The sequence below is a fragment of the Ambystoma mexicanum genome, chromosome 6p, assembly GCF_040938575.1.
Source record: "Ambystoma mexicanum isolate Mex_15411 chromosome 6p, UKY_AmexF1_1, whole genome shotgun sequence".
Lineage (NCBI taxonomy): Eukaryota > Metazoa > Chordata > Amphibia > Caudata > Ambystomatidae > Ambystoma > Ambystoma mexicanum.
The window spans coordinates 114,849,901-114,863,825 of record NC_090935.1 but is presented as its reverse complement, the minus strand read 5'-3'; the positions used below and the strand labels follow the sequence as shown (position 1 = coordinate 114,863,825).

The 13,925-nt window shown below is 45.8% G+C and overlaps 1 protein-coding gene across 2 annotated transcripts in view; it reads left to right on the top strand.

Annotated features, from left to right (window-relative positions):
- Positions 1 to 13,925, top strand: part of DNAJB5 (DnaJ heat shock protein family (Hsp40) member B5) — a 169,991-nt gene that overhangs the window by 87,783 nt on the left and 68,283 nt on the right. For both annotated transcript variants that reach the window (XM_069626814.1, XM_069626815.1), the window contains one exon: positions 11,494 to 12,086. In XM_069626814.1, the coding sequence (XP_069482915.1) occupies positions 11,494 to 12,086 (593 nt within the window). The remainder of the gene's footprint in view (positions 1 to 11,493; positions 12,087 to 13,925) is intronic.

Below are 13,925 nucleotides of genomic sequence, written 5' to 3'. Positions count from 1 at the left end.
TTCCTGGTTCCCGGCAAGCACCATCTAGCCCATAAATGCGAGGGCCCTTGTCAGTGGAGAGCGGGTTGCGTCTGCCATCTTGGTTGTGGTCGGCGAGCCCTATATGTTGAGTTTCTTTACGATTCCACCTCCGATTCTCCCTAGCCGCTCTCTGGATGTTCCGCCACCTTCACTGTGTGTTTCAGCTATATTTCATTACAGATCACGCCAGTTCGGTCGGATCTTCTGCGGGATCTGTAAGGAGCTCCTGAGACACGTCTCCTACCGCGTGGCCGCCACTCCACATTGCTCCAAACTTTTTTTTTTTTTCCCCTGGTCTAGAAAGACTTGTGACCAAATAAATGTGTAATTCATCCCAAGTGACTACTGGAAGAGGCATTTATCGGTTTGAGTAGTAGAAGAAAATGGGCAGGAGTCTTCTGAAGGATGGTAGCCTAGTTGGAAACTATTACGGCAGGCTAGTTTTCATAATACTAGAACTAATACAGCCAATATTCTACAGTATGTGAGTCTTTTGCTTTCTCTTATGAAAAAAGCCTTTCTGTACTAGAGCCAAAACATGCAAGGCCAATGGCATGTCTTTCCCACAGTTGATTTGAATTTGTTGTCTTGGGCATTGGGCACAATATGAAGGTCACAATTACTTCCGTTTCTTAAGTCTTTCAGTACACTGGCATGAGTTATGCACAAACGTGCTTTGGAGCGTTGAACAACAAAATATACGTAATGCAATCCAAGAATACAAACAGCAATCTATCATGTCATTTCTATGCTAATGACCTGCACATCCCCTTTCTCATAAAATCTAGTTACTTATGAGCCGCCTTTTTGCTTTTGTATCACTGCTAGAATGTGTCGCTTTATTCTCCATAATATGTTGCGCTTGTCCCTTTCAATCTTTCTCTGGTACTTCTCAGCATTTCTCATCTTTCATTGACTATGCCTCTGCCTTGCTGATTGGTAATCCCATCTCATATTTCACTCCCTGCACTCCACTTACAATGCTGCTATTCATCTCCTCTCTTCTCTCACCGTGTACTTATATCTCATCTCTTCTATTTCCTTTCTTCCTTTTTGAATCTAGCCCTTTTTTGTCTTTAAAAGTATCCATTATCTCACCCCTTACTACCTTTTCTCTCCTCATGCACACACCTCCCTGTGCACTTCACTCACAATCTGAATTCTTTCTCACTGTCCTGCCTCCTCCTTGTGCCTTCTTTTGCTTCCTCTCCTTCTCACTTCTCGCACCTACACACTGGAAATCTCTTAATCTAACCATGCACTGTACGCCTTCATCTCTTTTGCAGTCGCTTTAAGTCACATGTACTCTCTTCACTTTCAAGTTGATTTCTTAGACCTTGGAGTAAAGAATGTTTTATTGCTGCTTGAATGTATGTTTGCACCATCTTGCTTAAATTGTATAGCGTTTTGGTGTAGCACTTTTATATGTTCAAATGAATACAAATATATTTATTGAAATCCAAACTAAAATGAATGCAAAGTAAAACAATACAGTATGAGGCCAAAGACACATGAATCGGAGGCAGTCATCATGGTAGGCTTGGTCACTGCTGATTCTGTAAGTTTGGGCCAGCAGCCGCATCTTCAAAGAATTCTGCAAGGCCATGGAACTGCTTACGTGAAATAGGGCGAGTATTTCAGAAGAACACTGCAGCATCCAAGAAAGTTCTCTTCCGAGTAGGGGTAACCTGAAACCTCTGCATTTCAAGCTCAAAGGACTCCACCCTCTAAAGCGCCACACCTAACAGGAATTACAAGCTGGTATCCGGATATCTTGGGTCAAGGTATGAACAGTCGTGTGTTAGACAAGCATCCTTTATTTTTTCCACCAGAGGGAACAAATGAAGTTGATTGATTGAGGATGGCTGTAATAAGGTTAAATGTCTTAACTTCCAACAACCAGCCTGGCTGCAGCACAAAATGTTGCTCAAGACAAGTGGCTGTTGCCAGAGGAAAATCGTAAACTACTGAATTGGCAGTCACAAAATGTGAGATAGTGATGTTTATCTAAAAGATACAAGCAGGAAATCTAGGGTTTGAAAGCTTTAAGTGTCCAAAACATAACTCAAGGATTTAACAGAATAGAGAAAACATTCTCAGGGGTTGGCATGAGCAAGCAGACGGAATTGGCAGGAAAGGTGCTGAGGAGAGGTATGCACTACTCCATTTCTCCTGAAGGCAGTCCCTGTGATGATGGATGTCTTTATAAAATGACACCTGAAGGGGACCGCTTGACACCTTGCCATCGACGACCGGTGCCGCATGCTCCTTTGCCTAAGACTTTAGATTCATGGGCGTGCTCGTCTGCACTGCTGCATGCCTTATCCGCCGGAGAAGGCCAGGCCGTCGACACGCCGAGGAGAATCCGCCGGTGGGTTTCCCGCCATCCAACAACGTAGAGACGGTGGACGACTCGCCCTTGCTGGGCCATAGTTCTTCACAAACTCTTTGCGGTCCTGAACTATCGACATCGAGGTGCCCCGCACGCCTCTTCCTTGCAGGACGTCTTCACTCCGTCGATGAGCACCGCTGGGACTGAAGCTGCCGCCACGACGCCAAGTTCACTTTCTTCGAGGGATCTCGGCGATCCGTGGCTCCTGCTTTAAAGGGAGCTGATCTTTGGCCATGATCGACCCAGATTGAGAAGGCAATTGTTCAGCTGTTGGGATGCCGCCCTTTCAAGAACCTTTCACAGACAAGAAGGCAATGTAAATGGCGGATATTTAGACAAGCACTCTGTATCCAGAGATGGTTTCCTGATTAATGAAGCTACACAGCCCCTTTTGTTGGACATTGGACATACAACTAATGAGGTGCCCTGCCTCATATCCTTTTCTGTGTGTTTGCTGTCGCTGTCTGTATTCAAATACAGCTATACATTGCACATTGTGGAACTAGGTATGAGCACTTAAACCTTGCAAGAAGACTTGAAACTGGACTGAAATGGTCGTATGTAAGCCACTCGTAACCTGGATTCACGGAAATAAATTGCACACTTAAAGACTTAAGTTTCCAGATGCTTACTTGGAAAATTTCCAGGCTGAGGATTGTGATCCGTGTCAAACACCTTTGGACAGTTTGAACCTCAGATTAGTTAAAACATTGGCTGTATTAATTGTATCGTGCACTGAGCCAAACGTAGCCTTAGCCGATAAAGAATATTGTTTGTTGTATGGTAATTAAAATGTTGCTTTGTGACTAATTCCATGTCCTTTTTGCTCATTTCATGAACACGACAGATTAAGCAAGTTTTGATTGGCTCATCAGTGTTAAGGGAAATTTTGTTTTTAAAGAGAATGTAACTAGCACCTTAAGGTTTTGGAAGAGAATGAAACAAGCGTGAAGGGGAAATTAATGATCTGTTATTGCTATATCATCCAGTGGTAGAAGTGTTACACCTTTTGGAGACGGCTGTTGGACAATCATTTTGCAGGTGGTGGGGGAATTGATTGTGGCATGGAAGTCTGGGTGAATGATCAGCAAGAGTTGTGATGTTGGGGTAAGCATGATGGCAATGGCCCTGCAATGACAATATTACCTCCACAGGAGTGCCTCCTGGGTTTGAAGAAATGGATGCAGTCATCCATCTGCGTGCTGCGTTATCTGGCGAGTCGGGCGTGCCAGGTAAGCCCTGCTGGGCTGAAGCTCTTACAATCACGTTTTGCAGAGGCTGCTGCAGCCACTTCTTCCTGCCTAGATGCCCACCTCCGCCTGCTACCTATTAACTGTTCAATTCCTTTTTACTGGCCTGCCATAGGGAGACGTCTGGCGATGCCAGCCCCCCTCATAAGGCCCACTTACGAGGCCGGGGGTCTCTTCCACTGTCTGGCCATGGAAGGTATTTAATGCCGTGCCACATGCCATGACCAACATTTTTCACCACATTTGAGTCTATTATGCTTCCCGTGTTCTATAGCTTCCACACAACTGCCGATACAAATCTGTCCTCTATTTATTCGTATCAATCAGCACCTCACCAGGCTACCATTACCTAGCGCTGCTGTGGCAGCCCCGGTCCAGGGGTGGGGGAGGCCTTGCCTGCCTGTGCTGCGCTGTCTCCACCTCGGACCCGCTTCATCCTTGATTTGCTCTTTCACTCATCCACTCTAGTTTACTCGTACATCTAGCCAGCATGCTTCTGTCCCTAAGAGCCAGGCAATCCTCTTCTGCGATCCACTATTTTTTTACAACTTTCTCACAGCAACATTATCCCATGTTGCATGGCAAATTACTTCACTTGCTACTCAATTGCACCGCAGCAGCCTAATGCTGCTATTGGTTCTCGTAAACAACCTTCTCAATGTGACTAATATATGCCATCTACACCCTAACAACTATTCTCCTATGCTGCTTGCAACCTACCAGACTGTTCAACATCAGCACTACTGCTGCCAAGACTTGACATTGCCTACTGTGGTTCTACCAGCGTATTCTGCAAATGTATACCACTTGAAACCCTCCTTTTGGTCCTTTATGAAGTGCTAGACCACACTATTGTATCCATAGTTGAGAGCTCTGCTCAAATATCTGTGCAATGAGGTGAGACTGTCTAACTTACTCAGCCTTATAAATGTATTTTTTTTTTTTTTTTTAAACGTGCCTATATCTGCATACTAGATATAGCCCCCCTGCACCATGAAGTGAGGCTTTCCAAACTGTGCACCCCTACCATTGTGGCTCTTTATCTACCTGTAACTGCATACTTGATGTAGCCTCCCTGCACCATGAGGCAAGGCTTTGCCAGTCTGTATACAGCCAGCCATACCTATATTGTCTTTCAACTCGCTTCCGCATGCTGTAACCATTATGTGTTGTCTTACTTTGCACTTACTGTAACTAGTGCCGTGATACCTGAGGGTCTTGGGCGGTGCTATAAATCCTAAAATAAATGGGTGGAACTTTTGCAGTGATATCTTCATATATGGACACACCTTTATTAGAGGAGTAGGAATTTGGCACAGCATTTTCATTTCAATTCATCGTAATTATTTTAAGGGAAATTGATCTTCTGCAATTTGGTTGAAATAGAATTTAATTTCGAAGGGATTGTGTCCTCCGACGTATTCCTTATCTATATTTGTATCTCCAGCTTGCTGGCCTCGGAATTTTTTTTTCCCCAGTAGAGGGCGCTGTGCGTCGACATTCGTCGAGTAGGTGCTCCTCGACGCCCACCGTATCGACGCCGACGTCATCATGCCTATAAATGGCCACGCGCAGCGTCCGTTGCTCAGTTCCGTTTTTCCGCGCTTCATGTGCCTCGGAATACCGTTGCTCAGTTCGTCAGTCAATATATGTTCATATTTCCTCGAGAAAACCGACTCGTACATGATGGCTTCCTCCTCCGACCCGACCCGACGACTCCTCGGTCCGGTTTCAAAAAATGCCGAGACTGTGGGAAGAAAATGTCGTTGACGGATCCTCACAGGATCTGTTTGTGGTGTCTGGGGATCGAACACCAGTGTTCGGAGTGTGAGGAATGCCTATCCATGACGGCGAAAGCCTTGCAGGAGCGTAAGGGGAAGTTCGAGAGAGGTAAGTCAGTTCTAACTTCCTCGAAAGTTTCCGCGGTAGAGTCGAGACATTCATCTCCTCACCGTCGAAAGCATTCTCGGTCTAGGTCTCAAAGTGGCTCCCACCACTCGTCGAGGTCTAGACACTCGAAAAAGAGACAAAGAAGATCCCCTTTATCGTCGTCTTCTAGTTCCCCTGAAAGAGTAAATTGCCCCACAAAACACAGCTCTCAAGTGGGAGGAATTCAGAAAAAAGATGCTAAGCGTCTTCGAGAAAGCGGCCTCGACCCCCTCGAAGTCAGCTGAGGGTGATACCCCGGATGAAAAGCCCAAAAAATGTAAACGCCGCGAGTCGAAGCACCCGGCGAAAGAGTCGACCAGAAAGCGCCATGAGCCATCGGGAAGTAAAGCATCTTCGACGCCATAGTCGAAAGCCCCTTCGAAGCATAGATCGGCGCCATCAACGCCGTTATCGAAGGGTTCTTCGACGCATCCGTCGATCGAGTCGACGCCGGCATCGACGCCGATAAAAGAAACCTACGGCTACTCCACAGCCAACGGTTACACCGAGAGCCTCCGACACGACGTCGAGAACGTCGTCGACATCCTCGAGCAGGATTCCGATCCTCTCGAGTTCTTCGAGGCCTCTTGCAGTTTTCTCGACGCCTTTGTCGGCGCCTTCGAGGATTTTTACATCAGCGTCGACGACATCTACCTTTTCAAGGCCACTGATGATGGCTCCCTCTGCCTTAGATGGGTTTTATACCATTTCACAGACCAGAGCATCCCCCCTTAACTTGAATTTTTGAAGAAAGGGAAGATTCTGATCAAGAAAGGCCTTTTGGGCTGCAGAGGACCACATTACCTGAACCAGAGACTTTTGCCTCTGAGGAAAGAAGGTTGAAAGACCTTCAGGATGCATTACAGGAAGCAAGTGGCCTAGACACTTCCCTAGAAGTGGAATTTGTCAAACCAGAACCAGGGGAACATGCTGAAACCCCTTGTAGAACCCTAATGTCAAGAATTATGGAGTTCATGGGTTGGTCTGCGCCTTCACCTGTTTTTCAACAGGATGACCTCACATATATTCTGGATAAAGGTCCACAGGAGGATCCTGTGGTTCCCTTTCATTCTGCTTTACAAAGAAAGATTTTAACTAACTGGGAAACTCCTGAAGTTGTCCCTGCGGTTAACAAGAAGTTGTCAGCGAAATATAGGGTATCTGCTGCTGACCCTGAATACCTATCTAAGCACCCTACTCCAGAGAGTCTTGTGGTCCAGGCTGCAACTTCATCAGGCAGTACATCTGCATACCCCACTACTCCTCAGGATAGGGATGATAAAAAAATATGATGCCATGGCTAAGAGTCTTCTCGGCCTGTAGCATGGATTTAAAATGCAACTTGTACGCTCGCTAGGTTCAGCCACACTCTTTGGGAGTGTGCTTCATCAGCGGCTGACTGCCTCCAGGAAGGAGAAGAAAGGGACGCATTTTTAAATATCATCAGAGATGGTAAAGATGCAATGTGTGAGTCCCTTCAAACTGGCATTGATTCTGCTGACAGTATCAGCAGGGCCATGGCGGCAAGTACCACAATCCGCAGGCATGCGTGGTTGAGAAAGTCTGGCTTTGCTTCTGACGTACAGGCCAGACTTTTAAGTATGCCCTTTGACGGCTCTTCCCTATTTGGTAAAAAGGCGGATGACAGTTTGGAAAAACTACAAACATCTAAAGCAGCAGCCAAGTCACTAGGAGCTGCAATCCGCCAAACTAATTTTCGTCCCTCAGGATCCTCTTGGAGAGGAAGGTCCTTTCGCTATTATTTCTCATATGGAAGAGGCAGAGGACGGCCGGCTCAAAGAGGCCAAGGAAAATGTACCCGTGGTGGACAGGGTAAAGGAAAGAAAGCCGCATCAGCAGGAGCTGCTTTACCTTTGGCAACTGCATCAGCCGCTCCCAAACCACTCTGAGGTCTCCCATCACAAGACACCTGTAGGGGGCAGGTTAACTCACCATCTGACGGAATGGCAGGCTATTACGTCAGATGCTTGGGCATTGGAGACAGTTGCCCAAGGTTACTGCCTGCCCTTTCTACGCATCGAACGCATTCTACCGGGGAACAGCTCTCTGAGAGTGCCGGATCCGCTCCTCTTGCAGGAAATTGTAGACCTGCAAGAGAAAGGTGCCATAGAACCGGTACCTGTAGCGGACAGGAACAAGGGCTGGTACTCCCCCCCCCCCCCCCCCCCCCCTACTTTCTCATACCAAAGAAAGACAGAGGACTGAGACACATCCTGGACTTAAGAGAATTGAACAAGTTCCTCAGGAAGGACAAGTTCAAGATGGTAACTCTCTCTCTCAGATCCTTCAGGCCCTCCAGCTTCAGGACTGGTTGGTATCTCTGGACCTTCAGGATGCTTATTTCCATGTGCCAATCCATCCCAAGCACAGGAAGTACCTGAGGTTCGCAATTGGCAACTCTCCTTATCAATTTCGAGTTCTGCCATTTGGGCTGAACTCCGCCCCGAGGGTCTTCACCAAGCTAATGTCGGTTGTGGCTGCAAGTCTAAGGAGGGAAGGGATTCACGTCTACCCCTACCTGGACGATTGATCAGAGCAGTTTCTTCGGAGCAAGCTCGGATCCAACTAGATTATGTCTGCCACTCCCTTCACAGGCTGGGCTTCTCCCTCAATTTAAAGAAGTCACAGATGATACCATCACATAGACTCCAACTCATTGGAGCAGTCCTGGACACGTCCCTGGGAAAAGCCTCACCACCAGAGGTGAGGGCTCAAGATATTCTGCAGATGGTCACCAGGTTTCAAAATGCCCAACGTCTCCCAGCCTACGACTTTTTGAGGTTGCTAGGCCTCCTGCATATCCCTTGTGCCAGAGGCTCGCCTGAGAATGAGATCCCTTCAGTGGGCACTGAGGACTCAGTGGTCACAATTCTCAGGGAGGATGACAGATCTCCTCCGGATTCCGGACAAGGTAGCACACGACCTTCAATGGTGGGCCTCTCCAGAGAACATCTTGAAAGGAGAACTGTTTTGGCAACCATGGCCGGAGATAACAGTAGTCACAGACGCCTCACTCACGGGGTGGGGAGCCCATGCCAACGGCTTGACCATCAGCGGTCGTTGGTCTCCATCAGAGTCCAGACTACACATCAACCTGTTGGAGCTGAGAACCATCAGACTGGCACTGAAGGCTTTTCTGCCGTCTGCACGGGGGAGAAACGTCCTGATAATGACGGTCAATACAGTGGCCATGCACTACCTCAACAAAAGAGGAGGCGTAGGGTCACTGCCACTGTGCAGAGAGGCGATGCAGCTCTGGTTTTGGACAATTCTCGAAGGAATCTCTCTATCGGCAATTCACCTAGCCGGAGAGAAGAACTTGACAGCGGACGCTCTGAGCAGGCAGAACAGTCTCCCACGAATGGGAGATAGCTCAGGAAGTCCTTCAAGAGATCTTCGCCCTTTGGGGAACCCCTCAAGTGGATCTGTTCGCCACCAGTATCAACAGGAAGTGCGACAGATTTTGCTCAAGGGAATTTCCCCCGAGAGGAGCGCTTTTCCTCCGGTCCCTGTCATTCCTCAAATGATCAGGAGGTTGAGAAGGTTTCGGAAGACCATGATCCTAATTGCCCCGGATTGGGCCAGGAGAACGTGGTACCCGGACCTTCTGGACATGTCCATCTGTCCTCCAATTCGTCTACCGTACAGAGAGGATCTTCTCTCGCAGAAGGGAGGTCAGATTCTCCATCCAGCCATCAAGACCCTCAACCTTCACGCTTGGTATCTGAAAGGTTGAGGTACAAGGATTGGGACCTTCCAGATGACGTCATGGAGGTGTTGCTTTCGGCCAGAAGACCAGCAACTAAAACTCTATACCGCTGCCGTTGGAATAAATTTTGCAGCTGGTGCAGAGAAAAGAATATCGAACCCTTTTCATGTGGTACACCTGCAGTGTTATCCTTCTTACTTTATTTGGCACATTCAGGCCTTCAAGTTGGCACTATTAAGAGCTATCTCGCAGCGCTATCGATCTTTAAGCGCACTGCAGAGGAGCCATCGTATTTCAAAATTCCATTGGTAATACAATACCTGAAAGGTCTAACTAATGTTTACCCTCCAAGACCATTCCAAGTTCCCTTATGGGACTTAAATCTAGTTTTAAACTTCCTAAAGGGTGCTCCCTTTGAACCACTCCACTCTTGTTCATTGAAGTTTCTCACCCTCAAAACTGTTTTATTGGTAGCATTAACATCTGCTAGAAGGGTTAGCGAGATACAAGCCCTATCTTGTAAACCTCCTCATGCAACTTTTCACAAGGACAAAGTAGTTCTACAGGTGAAGCCTAACTTCCTCCCAAAGGTAGTTTCTGAATTTCACATTACTCAGAAGATTACTTTACCTTCATTCTATCCTCCTCACCACCCGGGGAAAGAGGAAGAGAGACTACACAGGCTGGACGCTAAGCAAGCCTTGAGTTTTTATATCAGTAGACTTGCTAAAATTAGACAAGCAGACCAACTCTTTGTAGGTTACGCAGGACATAAGTTGGGATTACCAATAACCAAACAAACCTTCTCCAGATGGATTATTTTAGCCATTCTGGAATGCTACAAACTGGCAGGGAAAGACCCCCTCAAAATCTAAGGGCTCATTTGACCAGGGGTATCGCAGCATCCTCAGCTCTTCAAAGAGGGGTACCAATTAGAAACATATGTGCGGCTGCCATATGGTCGTCCGCACATACCTTTACCAAATTTTATAGCCTGGATTCCTCCTCCAGTCAAGAGACTAGATTTGGCAAAGCTGTGTTACACTCTGTTCATTCTTAAAGGGAAATATGGCATCTCTTACTCCCGCCTCCAATCACATACCACTGCTATGGGAGTCTATCATAGATGAGGAATACGTCGGAGGACACAATCCCTTCGAAGAACAAGTTACTTCTTACCTTGTAACGTTCTTTCGATGGGATGTTCCTCCGACGTATTCCTAATCGCCCCTCCCATCCATCCCCGCAGTAACATTTCCCTTGTGGTTGCAGCTTACGCTCCTTCAAGGGTAGTAACCATTCATACAATAACTACTTTACTCTACAAAACGGAACTGAGCAACGGACGCTGCGCGTGGCCATTTATAGGCATGATGACGTCGGCGTCGATACGGTGGCCGTCGAGGAGCACCTACTCGACAGACGTCGATGCACCGCGCCCTCTACTGGGAAAAAAAATTTCCGAGGCCAGCAAGCTGGAGATACAAATATCATAGATAAGGAATACGTCGGAGGAACATCCCATCGAAAGAACGTTACAAGGTAAGAAGTAACTTGTTCTTTAGGGAAGTTGCAAACCAATACGCAAAAATAATAATGCTTATCTTTGATTTTCTCGTGGGAGGGAGTCAGGAGTGACTGACCCTAAGCAACCTTGTACACCAGTGCAAGAAGGTAGAGATGGAATATGGAAGGTTTGCTAGTTGGGTGCTGACAGGTTTTTGAATCCTCTAACTGAAGTTTCATTGATGTTTTTCATGACCTGCATGAAGTTGGGGTCTTACACTGTTATTGATTTTGTTACTGGTCAGGAATGCAAATTTAGTTTTGTGATTGTGTGGAAAATGGATCACGTAACGTTTTTAAAATGTTTTTGAAGCAGAAGAATGTTAAATCTAAAGTGTCCTTCAAAGGAAGTTGAGTTCTATTTTGAAAGCATTTGAGGGTTTCAACGATATCTGTTCCTGTGATGTTTGATCATGTTTATTGGCCCATACGATCCCTTCATTATATGGTAAGGAGAGAGAATATGTACCAGGCATGCTGCAATTTACTAAAAATTGTATTCTGAAACTTGATTAGCTGGGGGATGTTTTTCCTGACATATCGCATACTTTTTTTGATCCGTTTACATTTTTAAGTAACTTTATTTTTTCATTTTTTTGTTCTAGGTCTCAAAACTGGAGGCGGTTCTTCCAACAACTCAGGAAGCACTTTCCACTACACTTTCCATGGAGATCCCCATGCTACCTTTGCCTCTTTTTTTGGTGGCTCCAATCCTTTTGATATTTTCTTCGGATCCAGCCGTGGGCGAATGCCAAATGGGTTTGAACATGAGGACATGGATATTGACGAGGATGATGATGATCCATTCAATGCCTTTGGGCGGTTTGGGGTAAATGGGTTTCACAGAAGGCACCCTGAACCACTTAACTCACGAAGAAAAGTACAGGATCCTCCTGTGGTCCATGAACTGAAGGTGTCACTCGAGGAGATCTTTCATGGCTGTACAAAGAGGATGAAGATCACAAGGCGCAGATTGAATCCTGATGGACGATCAATGAGGACCGAGGATAAGATCTTGAACATTGTCATTAAGAGAGGTTGGAAAGAAGGAACCAAAATCACATTCCCCAAGGAAGGAGACTCCACACCAGACAACATCCCCGCCGATATAGTGTTTCTATTGAAGGATAAACCGCATGCACACTTCAAAAGGGATGGAACCAATGTGGTCTACACGGCCAAAATCAGTCTTAAAGAGGTAAGCTTAACTTTCTGTATTGGTAATTTGCAACCATTTGAACAAATGCAGCAATCTGCTCCAGTGATTGTATTCGAGGACCAGTGCCTTACATATATATATATATATATATATATATATATATATATATATATATATATATATATATATATATATATATATATATATATATATATATATATATATATATATATATATATATATATATATATATATATATATATATATATATTCAATGTGTTCTGAAATTAAATCCACATGAAGGCAGGTGAGAATGTATAGTAAAACATTAGCAGAAATCTTTTTTTTTTTCTTTTCCGTCATTCGCTTTTCAGATCATCAGAACATGAATTCTGTTATCCAGCCTTTGTGTCTCCTCAATGAATCAGTAGGACTGTTTTCAAGGAGCCTGCTCAGTCTAAGTTCAGTGTAAAAGAAAGGTGCTGGCATTGCATTAGCCATTTTTTTTAGATGGATACCTACCAGCTCAACGTCCCTCACTACTCCCCCTTAACCTTTTCTTCAGCCTCCTCCTGCAGTTAGAACATTTGTTGTTTTTCCTGATTTACGGATTTAAGTTGCAGTGAATCGAAGAGCTATCTAATTTGACCCTGTTGTCCAGCTGCCCAACAACTGATGAACTTTGCATGAGCTTGGACAAACCCTGGTCCTGTTTTTCAGGGGTACATCCTCTGGGGTTGGGTTTCATACCTGTACATATGCTCCACAAATCTAGTTACTCCTCATGCAGCTTGTCTGTTCTTGTCTTCCAACATTCCTTGTGTTGAGTGTTTCGGGAGCAGTTTCCATAAAAGCTCTAGCCGCTCTGTTGACACACTGTTGGGTCCTTTACTGAGAGACCGGCTTTGCTGCCTGGTTGACCGCTAACACCATCCTCCTCTCAGAACCAGAAAGAAAGCTCTTTGGAGGTACATTTCCTTTTCTCCTCTGCTTACCAACCCCGGACCTCCCACCACTCCAGTGGCAAATTCTTAGTGCCAGATCTGGAAGGGTTCCTTGCAGTCCTACCATGGACGACTTGGCACTACCGAACCTCTGATTCCTCTTCAGGGGATAGCAATGGCACTTGTACCAAAGGACTACTAGGGACTGCAAAGATTCCTCTTGTATTCCGCGCCACCAGGTTCAATAGCTAAAACCAGTGCTGCTGCTGAACACGAGGGCCCTTGCCCTTTTATAGCGTGCCCCTGAAATTCCTTTTTTCCTCTGAGGACTTCTTTGGAAGCCTTAGGATGATCTGTTCAGGAGTCTCCCAAAACAAGCTTTAGTTCTCTACAGTGACGCACATAAAATTGTGTCCAAAATGGGCAGCACAGTACAAAGTTGTTTAGGGAGCCGTGCAAACCACCGCTATTGAGGTTTCTTCAAAACCCTGTCCCAGTTCAGTGACTTCAGAAGGGGCTATATGATGTACCACTTCATTCACTTTGCTCCATAACTACTGAGAACACATCTTCCAGGGACATCATTTAGGGGTCACCAGGGGTCGCACCTGTGACCCCTGAGGTCTCCCTTGCTACCCCTAAAAAATAAATAAATAAAGAAAAATTAAACCACTTTTAAAAAAAAAAAAAAATATTTAAATTGAGGCTCCTGGGCTGTGCCAGCAGCATGTGGCTTTGTTTCTGGAGTAGCTAGTTTCCTGATGGCTGTAGCATTAAGATAGCTCTGTGGGTTGAGCGATTGCTGCTGCAATGTGTGTGCCATCTGCAGGTTTGACTCCCGGCATGGTCAACTCAGCTTTTCATCCTGCTGAGGTTGATAAGAGTACCAACACAGGGCGGGTAATATTGTATGTATATTTGTTCTATATGAAGC